Source organism: Euphorbia lathyris, chromosome 2 (genome assembly GCF_963576675.1).
Source record: "Euphorbia lathyris chromosome 2, ddEupLath1.1, whole genome shotgun sequence".
In the NCBI taxonomy this organism is placed as follows: Eukaryota; Viridiplantae; Streptophyta; class Magnoliopsida; order Malpighiales; family Euphorbiaceae; genus Euphorbia; species Euphorbia lathyris.
Genome location: NC_088911.1, coordinates 41969574 through 41984524, shown reverse-complemented (window position 1 = coordinate 41984524; position 14951 = coordinate 41969574). Strand labels below are relative to the sequence as shown.

The following is a 14951-nucleotide window of genomic DNA, read 5'->3' as shown; positions in this document are numbered from 1 at the left end:
AAGGGTTGATATTTTGGAGAATTGAAAACTTATGAGCTTGATTATGATCAAGTAAAGTATATACATATATACATATATGTTTTTGGTTTCAATCTATATATAGATATATATATGGACTTAAATGTTTAGTATCCATTGAGAGTAGTCCGGTATGGTGGATTTAATTTTAAAGACCATATTTAGTGAGAAATATGGCCTGTGTACACAGTCTGAAGACCTATTGGGTATGGCAGAGAAGTGTTGGGTAAGACCATATGGGATAGGCAATGTTAAGAGACGTCTCGTATATGTTGTGAATCGTGATTTGAATTATAAGGGGATGAACTCAAGAATGGATACAAGATTATATATTTTTGGTTTTTGGTTTAATACCTTGATTCTATTATGAACTTTAGTTTTGAGTATATTTTACAAGGTTTTGATTAAATCCTTTATAAATGTATATATAAGTAGTTATGTTAAGTAAAGTTGATTTTTATAGCTGATAGTTTCTTATTGAGATTTTTGTCTCATGTTTTCCAAATGTTTTTAATGTTTTGTTTTAGGCGAAGAAGTGCAAGGTACCGAGAGGGGTACTCGATCCTAGGGCGAGGTTCGGTTACAGCTACGAGGTGCAAGTCGTCCCTAGGATATTGCATCCATTTTGTTCATGTACATATATGTGGATAGTATAAGGACATTTGTATAACTTGTTTTTGGTAGTGTCCTTTTGTTTGATATGTATTGTCTACATATATATATATATATATATATAATTAGCTGAAGTTGAGAATTTGTGGAGTAGTGTGATATGGGTTATGAGTAAGTCATAACTTGTCTATTTAGGTGATGTTGGAAAATCAGATTCGTACCTGAACCTTGTGATGCATTTTTCGACCAGATATAGGCCGAATCTTTCATGGAGTCCTAAATGAAAGTTCTTTATTTTTATCTTACGTTTCCAGGGGTTTTTGAATCGTCTTAATCGGACTCCGTATGAAAAAGTTATGCTGGAAATGACATATGTTGGTCATTTTAGCTTTAAACCAGGATTTGGTTTTTGCTTTGATTTTTCTTCTTATTTAAGAGATACTGCTACTGGTTTATATAATAAGTCAGTGGTAATGTCTCACCGTCTTATCTGATCTTCTTTTAGGTCGGGTTTGACATTGATTCTCACTAAGTTTGGTATTGCAGGTAGACCCGACCCTCCTTCAACTCACATCTTGATGTGTTGGCGTCCCCCTCCACAAGGGTGGACAAAAGTCAATACCGATGGATCGGTTTCTGCCATGTCTACTGGTATAAGTGGAATTTTTCGCAACTCACGTGGTTTCCCACGAGGTTGCTTTGTTGCGAGGCTTCACACGAACTGTCCATTATTTGCAGAGATCTCGGCGGTCATATGTGTCATCCAACAGGCTAACACATGGGGTTGGTTTCCGCTCTGGATCGAATCTGACTCGCTACACACAGTACAATTATTAGGAATCGTTAGCGAGACGTTCCCTAGCAGCTCATGGAGGATTGGCTCTTCTGCCTTGATGTTCTTCGACATAATCAGGTTCATATTTCGCATATCTTCCGCGAAGGAAATACGATTGCTGACTGTCTATCTCGTACATGGGCGACTATGTTCGGTGAACAATGGTGGCCAAGCTATCCTAACCTTTGCGCTCCTCATGTGTTCAATGACTTTAATAGTACCTATTATAAATGTTATTTATAGCTAACATTAGTTTGGGACATGTTGTCCACTGCTTTTCATTATTCTTTATTCTTCCATTCATTGTTATTTTTTTTTTTAATAAAATTAAATTTATGAGGCTGGGTGTTGAGTGGCTACGACTGGTGTCAACCTAGTTAGGATGATGCTTGTTCGGATGGAGGTTAACGAGGACAAAAAGGTTACAAATAAGTAACGATGCCGGAATGCTACTTCCAACATTTCTTCTTATTTGATATGGTTTAGTTTCCGGAGCTATGGTCTAAGCTCTTAAAAAAAAAAAAAAATCAAGGTCCGAGCTAAACACTTCTGTCGTGGGAATACAATCCAACGTTTCACGTTGAAATTTCCAACATATGTTAAACAAAACCTTTTCTTCTTGGCAGGTTGTGCTGACTGGCAATAACATACAAATGGCATTTTGTAACATTCTTGCTACTTCCTTCAACTTTGGCTGCCATTATCTAAACCTTGACCTTTTCTTCAAACTTAATGACATTGACATACATACCTTTCTTTCTGAATTCCAACATCTTTCCCCAGGTGTAGCAAACACAGAAACAGATTTCGATAATGGTGTCAATCCAATTACTACTTCACACCTTCTTCTTATTCTTCTTCTTCCTCCTCCAACTCCAATCCCTAAATAAACCAACACTCGCAGTATCAGCAGCATCACCTCCAATGGCGAAACCAGGATGTCCAGAAATGTGCGGAAACATTTCAATCCCCTACCCATTCGGAATCGGAGAAAACTGTTACTTCAATCCTGAATTCGCAGTAACTTGTAACTCCTCATCTCTCCCTCACAAACCATTTTTAACCACCATAAACCTAGAATTGCTTCAAATTTCGCTCCAAACCACCACTGTTCGTGTCAACGGCCCTGTAATTTCTTCAAATTGCCAAGGTCGATCAGGTATTGCAGATATATCCTTAACCGGAAGCCCTTTCTCCTTTTCCGATAGTAGTAACAGGTTCACTGCTCTCGGCTGTGACAATCTGGCCTTGATTTATCGGCAAGCAACGGTGATCGGCGGTTGTTTGTCAATCTGTAATGTAACAGTGGAGGAGAAGAGTTGCTACGGAATAAATTGCTGCCAGACATCGATTCCGCCGTATCTTAAGTTCATCAATGCGTCGTTAAGAGGGATTAATTCTGGGGAAGGAAATAATGATTGCAGAGTTGCGTTTATGGTTGATAAAGAATGGTTTAGTTCTAATACGATCAATATTTCTGGGTTACCAGAATATGTTCCGATGGTTTTGGATTGGGGAATCGGGGATGGAGTTTGCAGCAATGAATCATCTGTGAGGAATTCAAGTGATTTGTGTGGGATGAATGCTTCTTGTTCAACCAAAGTTGGGATTTATTATGAATGTTCTTGTGGTAAGGGGTATAATGGGAATCCATACCTTTCTTGTCAAGGTAATTCTTCGCTTCATTCCTATAATTATGCTACTAATTTAACTCTATAGTGGTTTAAATTCTTGGTATGACAAAGTTTTGAGTAGTGTTTCTCGATCCTTAACGTCTAAAATGATGTAATTTTACCCCTAACGTTGGAAGCCAAGAGCAATTTTACCTCTGACGTTGATAAATTCTGTCAATTTCAGACACTGTTATAAAACACAGATATTTTTGTTTATTATTCTACACCAATTGCATAATAATTCGTTCTAAAAAAAGGATTTCATGTTTTTTATAATTTAATAATAGAATTTGAGATTAATATTTATAAATTCGGAGGATTTTTTGAATTTTTTATCTAATCCGTACAAAAAGACAGTATATTTTTTTATTTTTTTCACATCCCAACGAATGTTTGTGATTTGTTACTGATAAAATGACACCCGTATGAAGTGTAGATAACAAGATTCATGACCGAAAAGACAGTTTGATGAATTATTTCTCAAATTGATCCAATTTATTAACGTTAGGGGTAAAATTGCTTTTGGCTTCTACCGTTAGGGGTAAAATTGCATCATTTTAGACGTTAGGAGTAAAATTGCTCCTGACCCAAAACGTTAGGGGCATTTTTGCACCTAAAAGGGAAGATCTAAATTCACCTTGAGGTTTGTTTAGAAGGAGCCAAATATTGGGGGTAATGATTAAAAATTTAGTAATAAATACAATTTTTGGGATTAAGAACCAGCGTTGGAAGATTTCGTCGCTAATTCCGTTGTGATGTTAAATTTCTCAAACAGATGGAATTATTATGTTTAGCAACGGATTGTTTCGTCAGTAAATATAATTTTCCGTCTCGGAATCAGGAGTTCGACGGATACTTCTTCCCATGTTCAGATGATGTCTATCTTCCTCACTTTAGTTTCAGACTTTACAAAGAAACTCTAACTTAGTATATTTCAATCATTTTCATGATTAGAGTGTTAATTGTTTGCATGCAGCCTCTATAAAACTCTACTTAATTAATCAAATATATAAAACTGGAGTTAATTAATTATATTGCTCTAATATATATAAAAGTGTGGTGTGCAGATATCAATGAATGTGAGGAATCAGAGTTGAATACATGCCAAATGATATGCGAGAATACAGCAGGAAGCTATAAGTGTTCATGCCCTACAGGTTATGTGTCTATGGGTAATGATTGTTTTGTACTCGCCGATTATGGTTATACCAAAGTCTCTCGATTCAAAATGTTGCTCATCATAGGTATTTATTCTCTCTTAATCATAATTTCTCACATAGATATTGTCGGTTTTGTCCAAATTCAACACCTATATATTAGAAACATTATTTAATAATAAGCCACAATCACTGTCTCTTCAATACCAATGTGTAATTCAATGTATTCTTACCCCATCGTCATCTCTTAGGAAGGATCGCTCCTTGTTCAGTCTTTATAACGATCCTTTTAATCCAATCTATTTATTGTATTTTGCAGGCATTATTGGTGGAATTATAGGACTAGTTTGCCTAGTAATTGGATCATGGTTTGTGTACAAACTAGTAAAAAGGCATAAATCTGCAAAACTCAGACAAAAATTCTTCAAAAGAAATGGTGGTTTACTCTTGCAACAACAACTATCTTCTGCAGACAGTAATACTACTAATGTCGACACTACTAAAATGTTCTCTTCAAAGGAGTTAGAGAAAGCTACTGATCACTATAACCATAACAGAATCCTTGGTCAAGGAGGACAAGGCACTGTTTACAAAGGAATGTTAACAGATGGAAGAATCGTCGCGATTAAAAAGTCGAAAACCGTAGAGGAAACCAAACTTGATCAGTTCATCAATGAAGTAGTAATTCTATCTCAGGTTAACCATAGAAATGTTGTCAAGTTACTAGGTTGTTGCTTGGAGACAGATGTTCCTCTCTTAGTCTACGAGTTCGTCCCCAACGGAACTCTTTTTCGCCATTTACAAGACTCGAACTCGAATGAAGAGTTCCCAATAACATGGGAGATGCGCCTTCGAATCGCTACAGAAGTCGGAAACGCTCTTTCCTATCTGCATTCAGCAGCTTCTTTTCCTATATATCACAGAGACATTAAGTCTACTAACATACTCCTAGATGAGAAATATAGAGCAAAAGTATCTGATTTCGGTACCTCAAAATCGATCGAAATTGATCAAACACATGTGACAACTAGAGTACAAGGTACTTTCGGGTACTTAGACCCGGAATATTTCCAATCAAGCCAGTTTACAGAAAAAAGCGATGTTTACAGCTTCGGAGTGGTTCTTGTGGAGCTTTTAACAGGGCAAAAACCTATATCTTCGGCTCGATCAGTAGAGGAGAGAAGTTTAGCAACATATTTCTTGGTATCAATGGAACAAAACCGTTTGTTTGAAATTGTTGATAGTAGAGTTCAAAAGGAAGGTGGAAAAGAAGAGATAAAAGCAGTTGCTAAGCTAGCAAGGAGTTGCTTGAACTTGAATAGAAAAAACAGACCAACAATGAAAACCGTTGTAATGGAGTTGGAAAGGATCAGAGGATCAGCCGGAACATTTTCTGGCATTGATGATGATTATAAAGAAATGGATTATTGCATAGGTGATTATCCTGTTTCATGGGATGTTGATTCAGGTTCAATAATGTCGTATTCGAATAGTAGTACTGTAATGACTCTGCCATCGGATGGACATCCTCTACTTTCTAATTGAGGAGATGTTCATAGAGGATCGGATGTAATGAAGACTAAAGAAAAATTATCAATTTTATTGGAAAATAGCTAGTGTGAAGAAAACGAAACATTTGTGACATTTTATTTGCATGGATCAGGATCATTAATAGAATTTATTTGAAACTGCATTAATGAAGATATCTATGCACATATGTTAATTGTATTTCCTCATATCATTGTTTATGTAATTAGGGTCAATAGCTGAGTATTTAAATTTCTTTTTTATTCTAATTAAAACTATAATGTTATTTTTTTGTCAAATTGAATATTTATAAACTCGAAAATACATACAATTTTATCAAATATGTTAAAGATTCTATACCTTTATTGTTTTCCTTATCCTTATATTTGCATCGCAAAGCAGAGCCATAATTTTAAGAGAATAATTGATTGTTTATAACTTAAGATTGAAACACATAAAAAATAATCTTCTTGTCAAGAAAAATATACATATTATTAGGCACCTAGATGTGTATATATGTAAATTTTACAACCAAAATGCTATATGGTCACTGTTTTTTAAATGTGAAAATCAATGTATTATGCAAATATGAATTTAATTAAAAATAAATAAACAAATTTACATGTCACAAAGTTCAATTTTACTATTTTTAAATGTATAAGCACTGAATTAGAAGAAAAGAAAAGAAAGTTATTATTGAAAAATCAATGATTTTAAGTGCTCAAAGTGATAAAAATAACTTTGTCAGATACCTTATTCATGAAAGAGTGAAAGTTCAGATCATGAAAGCATTTTGCCTGTAATGTATGGATAATTTTATCAGGCCAAGCCATTGAGCACATCTGAAAACTCACATCAAAACTTTTCATCTCGTGATAAAACTAATATCAATTTCTTCATAAAAATCAACAAAATTTTGCAGGTAGAATATATGCATTCCCAGGCTGAAATTCGTACAAAAAAAATAAAAATAAAACCAACATACATAAGAAAAAAGAAGAAGCAGTGTATACTTCAAATTTAAATATTGATGGTTGCTTCCCACAGCCTAAGAACTCCGTTGCGACCGCCACTGCATATCCTTTTCCTCTCAAGGTCCGACGAGACGCATCTCACCTGCATCCCGACAAATAGAAAAATCAAACCACTGAAGCATAATATTTCATAATTGAAGTTTCCGATTCAGATACTTCCTTAAGTCTAGCAAACTCCGAATTTGATGAGAAAAGATTTTGAACAGTTGAAAAAAAATTCCATTTGATATTCAAAGATTTATAAGAAAATATATGTAGGTATAATATAGTCAACATGGCAGAGCATTGGAGATTTATACCATAGCAACTGTCTTTTGTGGCGTTCTGTAAAGTTGCCACCCGGACATTTTTGAACCAGTACTAGGCACGCTGCCAAGTCTCTCTTGAGGTCGTTGAAACAGAGACATGGAATTGTCAGCTGCTCCGATTCCCAACCAGTTTTCGCCAGCATTGATGGATAATATAGCAGCACTATGGATAGTTACATTCTTCACACATCTTATACCTCCTATTATAAGGCATAATAAGTTCCATTAACAACGCATTTCATACGGGAAATGGAGATCTTTGATTGGAGACAATGAAATACAATAAATCACCCATTTACACATGATGCAGCATTATCCAAGCAAAGTGAAATCAAGCTGATCTAATATGATTAGGTGCAATGCAAAATCTAGAAAAGAAAATGTTGAAGAAGTTTGAAATAAGACAGAAGATGCTAACAGGCCTTCAAGTTTTGTAACTAGCAATCATCACACACCGAAAGTACCTTCCAGTACCAAACTGATGCACCTTAACTGCCTCCCGAGCATGTTAAAAAGATCTTGGGTGACTAAATGAAAGAAAAATAAATTTCATGTTTTTCAATTCATATCTTTCAATAATTTTAGTCAATTTCGGGAGAGAACATGAGGATGCATGCATAAAACTGAGCCATCTATTTTTGTAAAAGTATCTTTTGCCCCGTTTGCAATAAGTTTTTACATGTATAATTTATCCGATTGATCGGTTCAAGGGGTTATCAAACACCCTTTAGGTGGATCCTCTCCTAATTAAGTTTTTCTACGTACAGAACTCGAGATCTCTAGCTTAAGCAACTTGAGGCCATTAAAACACAAGCCAACCTTAATTGGTCCCCATCTGCAATGTTAGTTTATAAGCATAAATTTTTTTCATTCATTTTTTTTTCATAATGTATTAGTTTTAATTGTGTGGAAGAGTGCTACGGGTTTCCTTTGTGACCCCGGCATGCCTAATAGATTGAAGGGAAAATTCTACCGGACGGCAATTAGACCAGCATTGTTATATGGTACAGAGTGTTGGGCAGTGAAACACTGGATGGTGGCGGAGATGAGTATGTTGAGATGGATGTGTGGTCATACGAGAAAGGATCGGGTGAGTAATGAAATAATTAGAACAAAAGTAGGGGTCACATCTATTGAGAATAAAATGAGAGAAAACCGACTAAGGTGGTTTGGCCATGTGAGACGTAGAGCGCTTGATGCGCCGGTTAGGAGAACCGAAGAGTGGCAAAGGGATGTAGTGGTGAGGGGTAGGGGAAGACCTAAGCAAACTTGGAGGAGGGTGATCGAGAGTGATATGAGTTTACTGGGAATTGAGGAAAATATGGTAGTGGATAGGACGGAGTGGAGGGAACGAATTTGTGTCGCTGACACGACTTGATTTCACGGTTTTATATGATGGTTCATGTTAGCCGACCCCGAATCATTTCGGGACTAAGACTTTGTTGTTGTTGTTGTATTAGTTTTAATTGTTTTTTTCAATAATTGATACACAAAAAAGTGAAATCTTTTTAGGGCATAGTTATTAAAGGCAGGCCTTAGCGTCATGACACCCCCCATGGCGTGGCGCAACCGCCATGGCGCGCGCCTGGTGCACCATTTTGCGCCAAGGGGCAGTTGGGGTTTTTTTTTTATGGTTTTTCTGAAAGTTCCATATCTGGAACAAGTGTTCTGAAGGGTCCCAAATGAGAAAAAAAATACAAATATTAAAAAGGAAGAGAGAGATTATACTTTTGAATTAATTAGAAGAGGAAGAGACAGCTAGAAGAGGAAGCAACAAAGTCTTAGTATAAGAGGAAGAAGTTTAGTAAAACAAAACACAAGAAACAAATTCAAATAGAAACAAAGCAGCCAAGGGGAATTCGAATTCAACAGGAGTGATGAATCTGGAGAGTTTTGACCAGGACTAGAACTTAGGATTTAGTATTCAACTTTAGCTTTCTAACATGGGGGTTTATTTTGCATTTTAAAATTTATTTATGCTTAAGAATATTGTCATGATTTAGTATTCATTGCATTTTTATGTTAGTTTTATAGTTTTATAATTTCTGTTTTTGTAAGTGCGCCTTGTCTTGCTATGGCGTGGGCCATCGCCGTGCGCCAAGGCTCCAGGACCCCTAACACCTTAGAGCGCCATGCGCCTTTAATAACTATGTTTTAGGGAGAGAAAAAATGTAAGAGAAGATATTTTGCAACATCATATTGGAAAGAAATAGAAACCATATTCTTCTGCTCATTCAGGTAGATCTTTAAGATTTACATGAATATTTGGATTCTCAAACAATAAATTGGACGAAAATGCTATGGATATAACAAGCTTATGATAAAATTAACGTGCATGAAGGCCTGGTTTTTTGGGTCGTTGGGTCTCCAAACAATCATTTACTTAAACTAACTAGAAAATAAGAGCTGGTAAAACCAATCTGACAATTGAGGGCCATAAGGATGTCATACTTGAAAGTTAGGAATCCATTCCTGACAGAACAACTTAAGCAGGGACGAAATTCAATTATGAGGTCTTATTTTCCTAATTGATACTTTTTATTTGAAGAAAGCACATTAGTCCTCCAGATAAATTCAATATGCCTTTGTGAAAACACGGGCTACTGAATCTATTTTCATTAAATTGCCTAACTAGACAAAATGCAACAACTAACAAATAAAAATTATTTGTTTAGGAAAACAAAAAAAGCAGCAAAAAGTATCATGAAAATATTGCTAGTCTTACCTTCCTCATTCTCCCAAAATCGGATTAAGCCATCAGTTGACCCTGAAAAGTAGACATAGTTTAGCACGGATCTCAAACTATTAACAAGTTCCTCTTAGCTCAGCACACATCTCAATCTATTGATACTTTCATTTTTCTATTTTACTATCTTGTTTTCTTTTCTTTTTTTTAATCGTTGTGAAACTCAAGGAGGCAAGCTGTCCAGTCACAAGCCTCCTTATTTGTAAGGGAGTTTCTCGCTCAACGATTCCTTCACAAGACTTCAACATTCCCAAACATACAGGGTCAAGGCAATACAAGGCTAAGACAATATTTGAGAAGAGTCCTTAAATTCAAGAGAGTGAGCTGAAAATTTATGGTTATCAGATCAATAAAAAGATGCACAGCTGACCTGTAATTATTCCTCTATCTGATGTTGAGCATTCAACACACAAAATTGGACCAGCATGGCAAGCTAGAACAGCATCACAAGTTCCTCGTGAAACAGACCACACTCTTGCTGTCCAATCATCACTACCAGTAAGGAGACTGTCTCCAACCATTCTAATCGACCTACATGACAGACATGTATATGGCACAACAGTTTACAGCGGTGATCATACTGGTTGAGCAAAGAAGAAAAATATGATGTTGCTTCAGCTTACCGTATCCATTTTGTATGCCCCAACAACTTGTGCATTTGCTTACCAGCACGGATATCCCAAATGTTAGCTACCCTGGTAACGTAAACATTCACAATGTTGACTTTTAGCTAATCAATTAGTATATGGACTTTTGAAATCTGAGGTGTAGATAAAATTTTCAAAATACATACGCATCTCTACCAGCAGCAGCCAGGATTCCAGTGGAATCATCGTACTCCATGCATAGGACTGCGCTTGAACAACGGCCAACTGTTGCTACGCATGTATCAGTCCGAACATCCCACATCTTCAAGGTTCCATCATGGGCGGAAGTAAGAACACGTTCGCCCGACAACATACGGACACAGCTGACCTAAAAAGACAAATATAAAAAATTAACTCTACTTTCAAATCCAAGCACAAATTATTTTATTGCCCATTCCACTTTATCATACTTGCCTTGAGCAAAAGCCCAAACTATAAAAACAGGACTCTTGACAACAATTGTTTAAGCATTAATATTACAGAAGAAATGTAGCTAAGACAAATATATACAAAAAAATTACTACAACCATTGGCAAGAGAAGAAACTCAAAAAGTAAACTGAGAAAACATTCTTGTATAAACTATTATCTTTACAATACAGTAACTCTGCAACAGATCTTATCTAATAGCATACTCATAAAAACCCAGCAAAGATAAGAGCACCAACCGGTGCATCATGACCCTTCAGCTCTTCTAGAGGCTGAGTTGTTTGCTTATCCCATACAATAACTGAATGATCATCAGAACCTGATACCACCTTTCCTCGATCAGAACTTATAGCACGGACAGTTCTGCAAAGATGTCAAAAAATAGAAGAAAAGCAACAAAGATTTAAGGTAACAGAGAGAAGGGCATCAAACATTGAGAATTGCTGTTCTTAGCACAACCAGAATCTCATATTATGCTATAATAAAATGGTTAAGATACCCTGTATGCCCTTTCAAAGTGGCGCGAAGTTCACTTCCACGCATACTAGGATCCCAGATCTTAACCTGCATAATTTGTTCAAAACAAATATTAGCATCACCTATTTACAACTAGCAGTGGATTATATAATAGAATAATGCCACCAAGACTTTAACATTCATGTTTAAAACTGAGATTCCTTTGGGGAAAAAGGAAAGAATGCTGAAGAAAATCAAGTAAGAACTTGAGAAGTTAATTTATAATTAGGTTTCATGTCGGATTACATGGGACATCATGAAGTACATTAGTCTTATACATATAAATATTTACCCGAGGAAATTCCTCAGTGGTCTAGTATGTTACACTTTAAGCCACAAGAAGTAAATTTGTAATCCCAGCATTGCTGGAATGGCTGAGCCTTTCTGTTGGCTTTTAACGTGAGTATCCATCAATGCACCTTATGGTTCTCAATTCAGAATCTTGAGAGGTTGGTTTTACTTTTGCACTTGGAGTTAGAAGTCCCGTATGAAATAGGAATTCAAATACCTCAGCTTAATTGTAGTATATAACTAGCATTCTAATGCTTTACTAATCTTTCCATTAAATACAATTCCAGAAGTTCTGATTCGTTCGATTTTGTGATGTAATTCTACCCTCATTGTGATGCCTGTGCAACCTTGAATATAATCCCAAGGGATTTCCAGGTGAGAAGAAGTTAGGAAATTTCATATTTTTTCTTCAGTTCACAATAATAAAATCTGAGATCCAGCATATATTTGCAGATTTCAGTCTCAATTTTTTTTTTTTTTTGAAATAATTTGAGTCTCAAATGATTACCAACCAAATGGTGTCTACAAATATTAAGCATGATTTGTGACTTGTGACGACATGAAAATTGACCGTTTAAGCTTTCCATGATACTTGTCTGAACGAATAATAATGAAAACAAAATCATTCAAGTATGCTAATTTACCACGCAATCTGTGCTTCCACTAATAAAGAATCCTGCATCTTCACGATCACCCACCAAATCCCACACCTCTCTTCTTGTTACACAATGCAAAGCAGTAATAGCACCACTGTGGCCTCTAAGTACGCGAACATTGGTCTGAATTTTCTTTTGCCCAGCAGCTGGGAAATCTTTTTTCTGAGGAGTTCCATTCCCGTTGCTGACTGGTTAGAAAGGAAGGAAATAACAAAGAAGATGTGACAGCAGATAAGCAAAAGTCTCATAGATTACAACAATTATCCATCATGATTAAAAAAAGGACCTGGAATGCCATCAGAAGTCCATTTACGGGAGCTTGCTCTTGATGGATCTCTGCTAAACATACTATGAACCCAGCTTCTACCAACAACAGAGGCCTCAGCAGGTTGCTGATCCTCATCTATCACATCTTTTGAACGTGGGGAAGACAATGCATGAGATGAAATCAATTGGGCCTTAACAGATGAGATTCCCCAGTATCCATTACGAAGTTGCTGGATGTGCGACAAAAACCCTCTAAGTTTTATCTGAAAAGTAAAAAAAAAAAAAAAAATATTGGTTGCATTAGACTACAATCTACATCAACATGAAGGAAGCAAAATACTTTGTCATATCTTTACTCATGAATCCAATCTTTCAAACCCCAAAACCAATGACAAACATTAATTGATGAAAAAATGACTTAAGACAGAAAATGGAAGTTGCGGAGCCAAAGATGTTTTTAAGAATTTCCTGCAATTAATACTGTGATTACATTTATTTCTTGTAATATTCTGCAAGCTTGAGGATCAAACAACTCCCACAAAGGACAGGTTATAATTGAATCATGGACATAGGAAGCAACATTTAATATAAGAACAAGGATTGAGATGCAATTGCCATATGTCATGATAAGCATGGGTGAATCTGTAATTTAACATGAGTTCATTTGAGTGTAAAGCATATTCATAATAGTCAAACAATTCTATTACACTTGACATAAGCAGAGACAGTCTAGAAACAGAAAAGTATGAAACAATTACTGTTGCACTAATGAACTCAAGGCTTGCTAATGTAACTAATATCTAGAGCACCATCCCAAAAAGCCTCCTGCTCCCTACTTCTAAATCGAGGATCTAAGTTGTAAACAGGTCTCACTTCAACTAAGCTATATGTTCAAGAAAAAGAATATAATCACTGGGTCATCCAGTTCTCTATCAAATCTTCAGAAAATGTTTCAGATTTTCAAATAATTTTCTCATTACTGCGTAATACATTGAATTCAAGGAGCATTGGTAATTACTTCCAAGGTTTTGGACCTTGTGTTCCACTTAAATAGTTATTAATTGTTGGTAGAATACTATGATATTACATAAAATAAAGCATAAAAGTTAAACTTAGCCTTAATTAAGCACTAAATGAAAACAGGGATAGCTTACCAGCTGTTTGTAGCCAATGTTGTTCCTCTGTGCAATAGTTTCAATCATGTACCAAGCATCAATATCAGGAAGTCCTAATCCAGCCTTATAAGATAGCATAGCATAACAGAAGTTTAGAGAACTCATGTTTGCCAGAGAAATAAAGCTGAAAGCTAAAAAAACAAAAAAAAAAAAAAAACACTACCATGTGGGATGCCACCAGGATTAGCTGTGTTGTGACTAAAGCTGCATAATTGGCCGACCTGGCACAGAAACATATTGAACAAAGCTGAGTTTTACTCTTTACAGATAGGAATACCATTTTTCGATGTATAACTTACAAGTAATTTTCTAACACAGACAAGGATAAAATTTAGGATGGAAATTTTATTTATTACTTCGTTTCTATTTTTAAGTCTCTGTCATTGCTTTTTTCTTTAATTTCCTGAATACCATGTATAGTTAGATAGGATACATTCTGAAGGTAAAAAGGGAAAAGAAATGAGCATTGCCTAAATGAATAAAACCATTAGTAAATAAATACTGAGAATCTAGTGCGTTCCATTATCTATGAATGCACTTTCTTACTTGTTTGAAGAACTCTCCATTAGATGATCAAAGTAGCCTTCCCAGAACCTGCAGCTCCAAGAGCAAAATAAGAGAAAAGATCAAAATCAACAGCTTAGTAAATCCGAGAAATCTGAATGAGCATAGTTGGGAATACACAATTTTGAAAGTAAGCCTTAGTTGTAAAGCAAAAACAACACAGTTGATAGAGAATGAAAAGAGTGATTGTAATGATAAATGAAATCCAGCAGACATTGACTGAGAACCCATACCGCAGCTCCTCCCATATGGACATCGAAATTAGATGGCGCTGGACATAATCAGAAACACTATTAGAATCCTTTTTGTACATTTCTGCAGATACCTCAAGGGCATCTCTAATTGTTGGCACATCATTCCGGGATGTCGCGCGACTAATTGCTGTTTTGAGCTGAAATACAAAATAAACAAAATTTTGGTGAAAACGTTACCTGGACATGAAAGGTCAAATAGGGAGGGAAGCAAGAAAGAAATCAAAGCCGCTATTAACTGGAAAG

General features: G+C 35.8%; 2 protein-coding genes across 2 annotated transcripts in view; one reads left to right on the top strand and one right to left on the bottom strand.

Moving 5' to 3' along the window:
• Positions 1 to 2028: 2028 nt before the first annotated feature.
• LOC136217925 (wall-associated receptor kinase-like 8) lies at positions 2029 to 6023 on the top strand. Its single transcript, XM_066004630.1, has 3 exons — positions 2029 to 3134; positions 4206 to 4382; positions 4615 to 6023. The coding sequence occupies exons 1-3, from the start codon at positions 2279 to 2281 to the stop codon at positions 5838 to 5840; spliced, it is 2259 nt and encodes a 752-aa protein (XP_065860702.1). The 5' UTR covers positions 2029 to 2278; the 3' UTR covers positions 5841 to 6023.
• Positions 6024 to 6596: 573 nt separating this feature from the next.
• The window catches only part of LOC136217924 (DENN domain and WD repeat-containing protein SCD1), a 28785-nt gene continuing 20430 nt past the window's right edge, over positions 6597 to 14951 (bottom strand). Inside the window, exons 18-31 of the mRNA XM_066004629.1 lie at positions 14688 to 14845; positions 14437 to 14484; positions 14054 to 14111; positions 13870 to 13953; positions 12735 to 12978; positions 12437 to 12636; positions 11485 to 11549; positions 11225 to 11348; positions 10704 to 10885; positions 10534 to 10605; positions 10281 to 10441; positions 9890 to 9931; positions 7156 to 7364; positions 6597 to 6938 (exon numbers count right to left, since the gene is read on the bottom strand). Of these exons, the coding sequence (XP_065860701.1) occupies positions 6843 to 6938; positions 7156 to 7364; positions 9890 to 9931; positions 10281 to 10441; positions 10534 to 10605; positions 10704 to 10885; positions 11225 to 11348; positions 11485 to 11549; positions 12437 to 12636; positions 12735 to 12978; positions 13870 to 13953; positions 14054 to 14111; positions 14437 to 14484; positions 14688 to 14845 (1743 nt within the window). The 3' untranslated portion in view covers positions 6597 to 6842. The remainder of the gene's footprint in view (positions 6939 to 7155; positions 7365 to 9889; positions 9932 to 10280; positions 10442 to 10533; positions 10606 to 10703; positions 10886 to 11224; positions 11349 to 11484; positions 11550 to 12436; positions 12637 to 12734; positions 12979 to 13869; positions 13954 to 14053; positions 14112 to 14436; positions 14485 to 14687; positions 14846 to 14951) is intronic.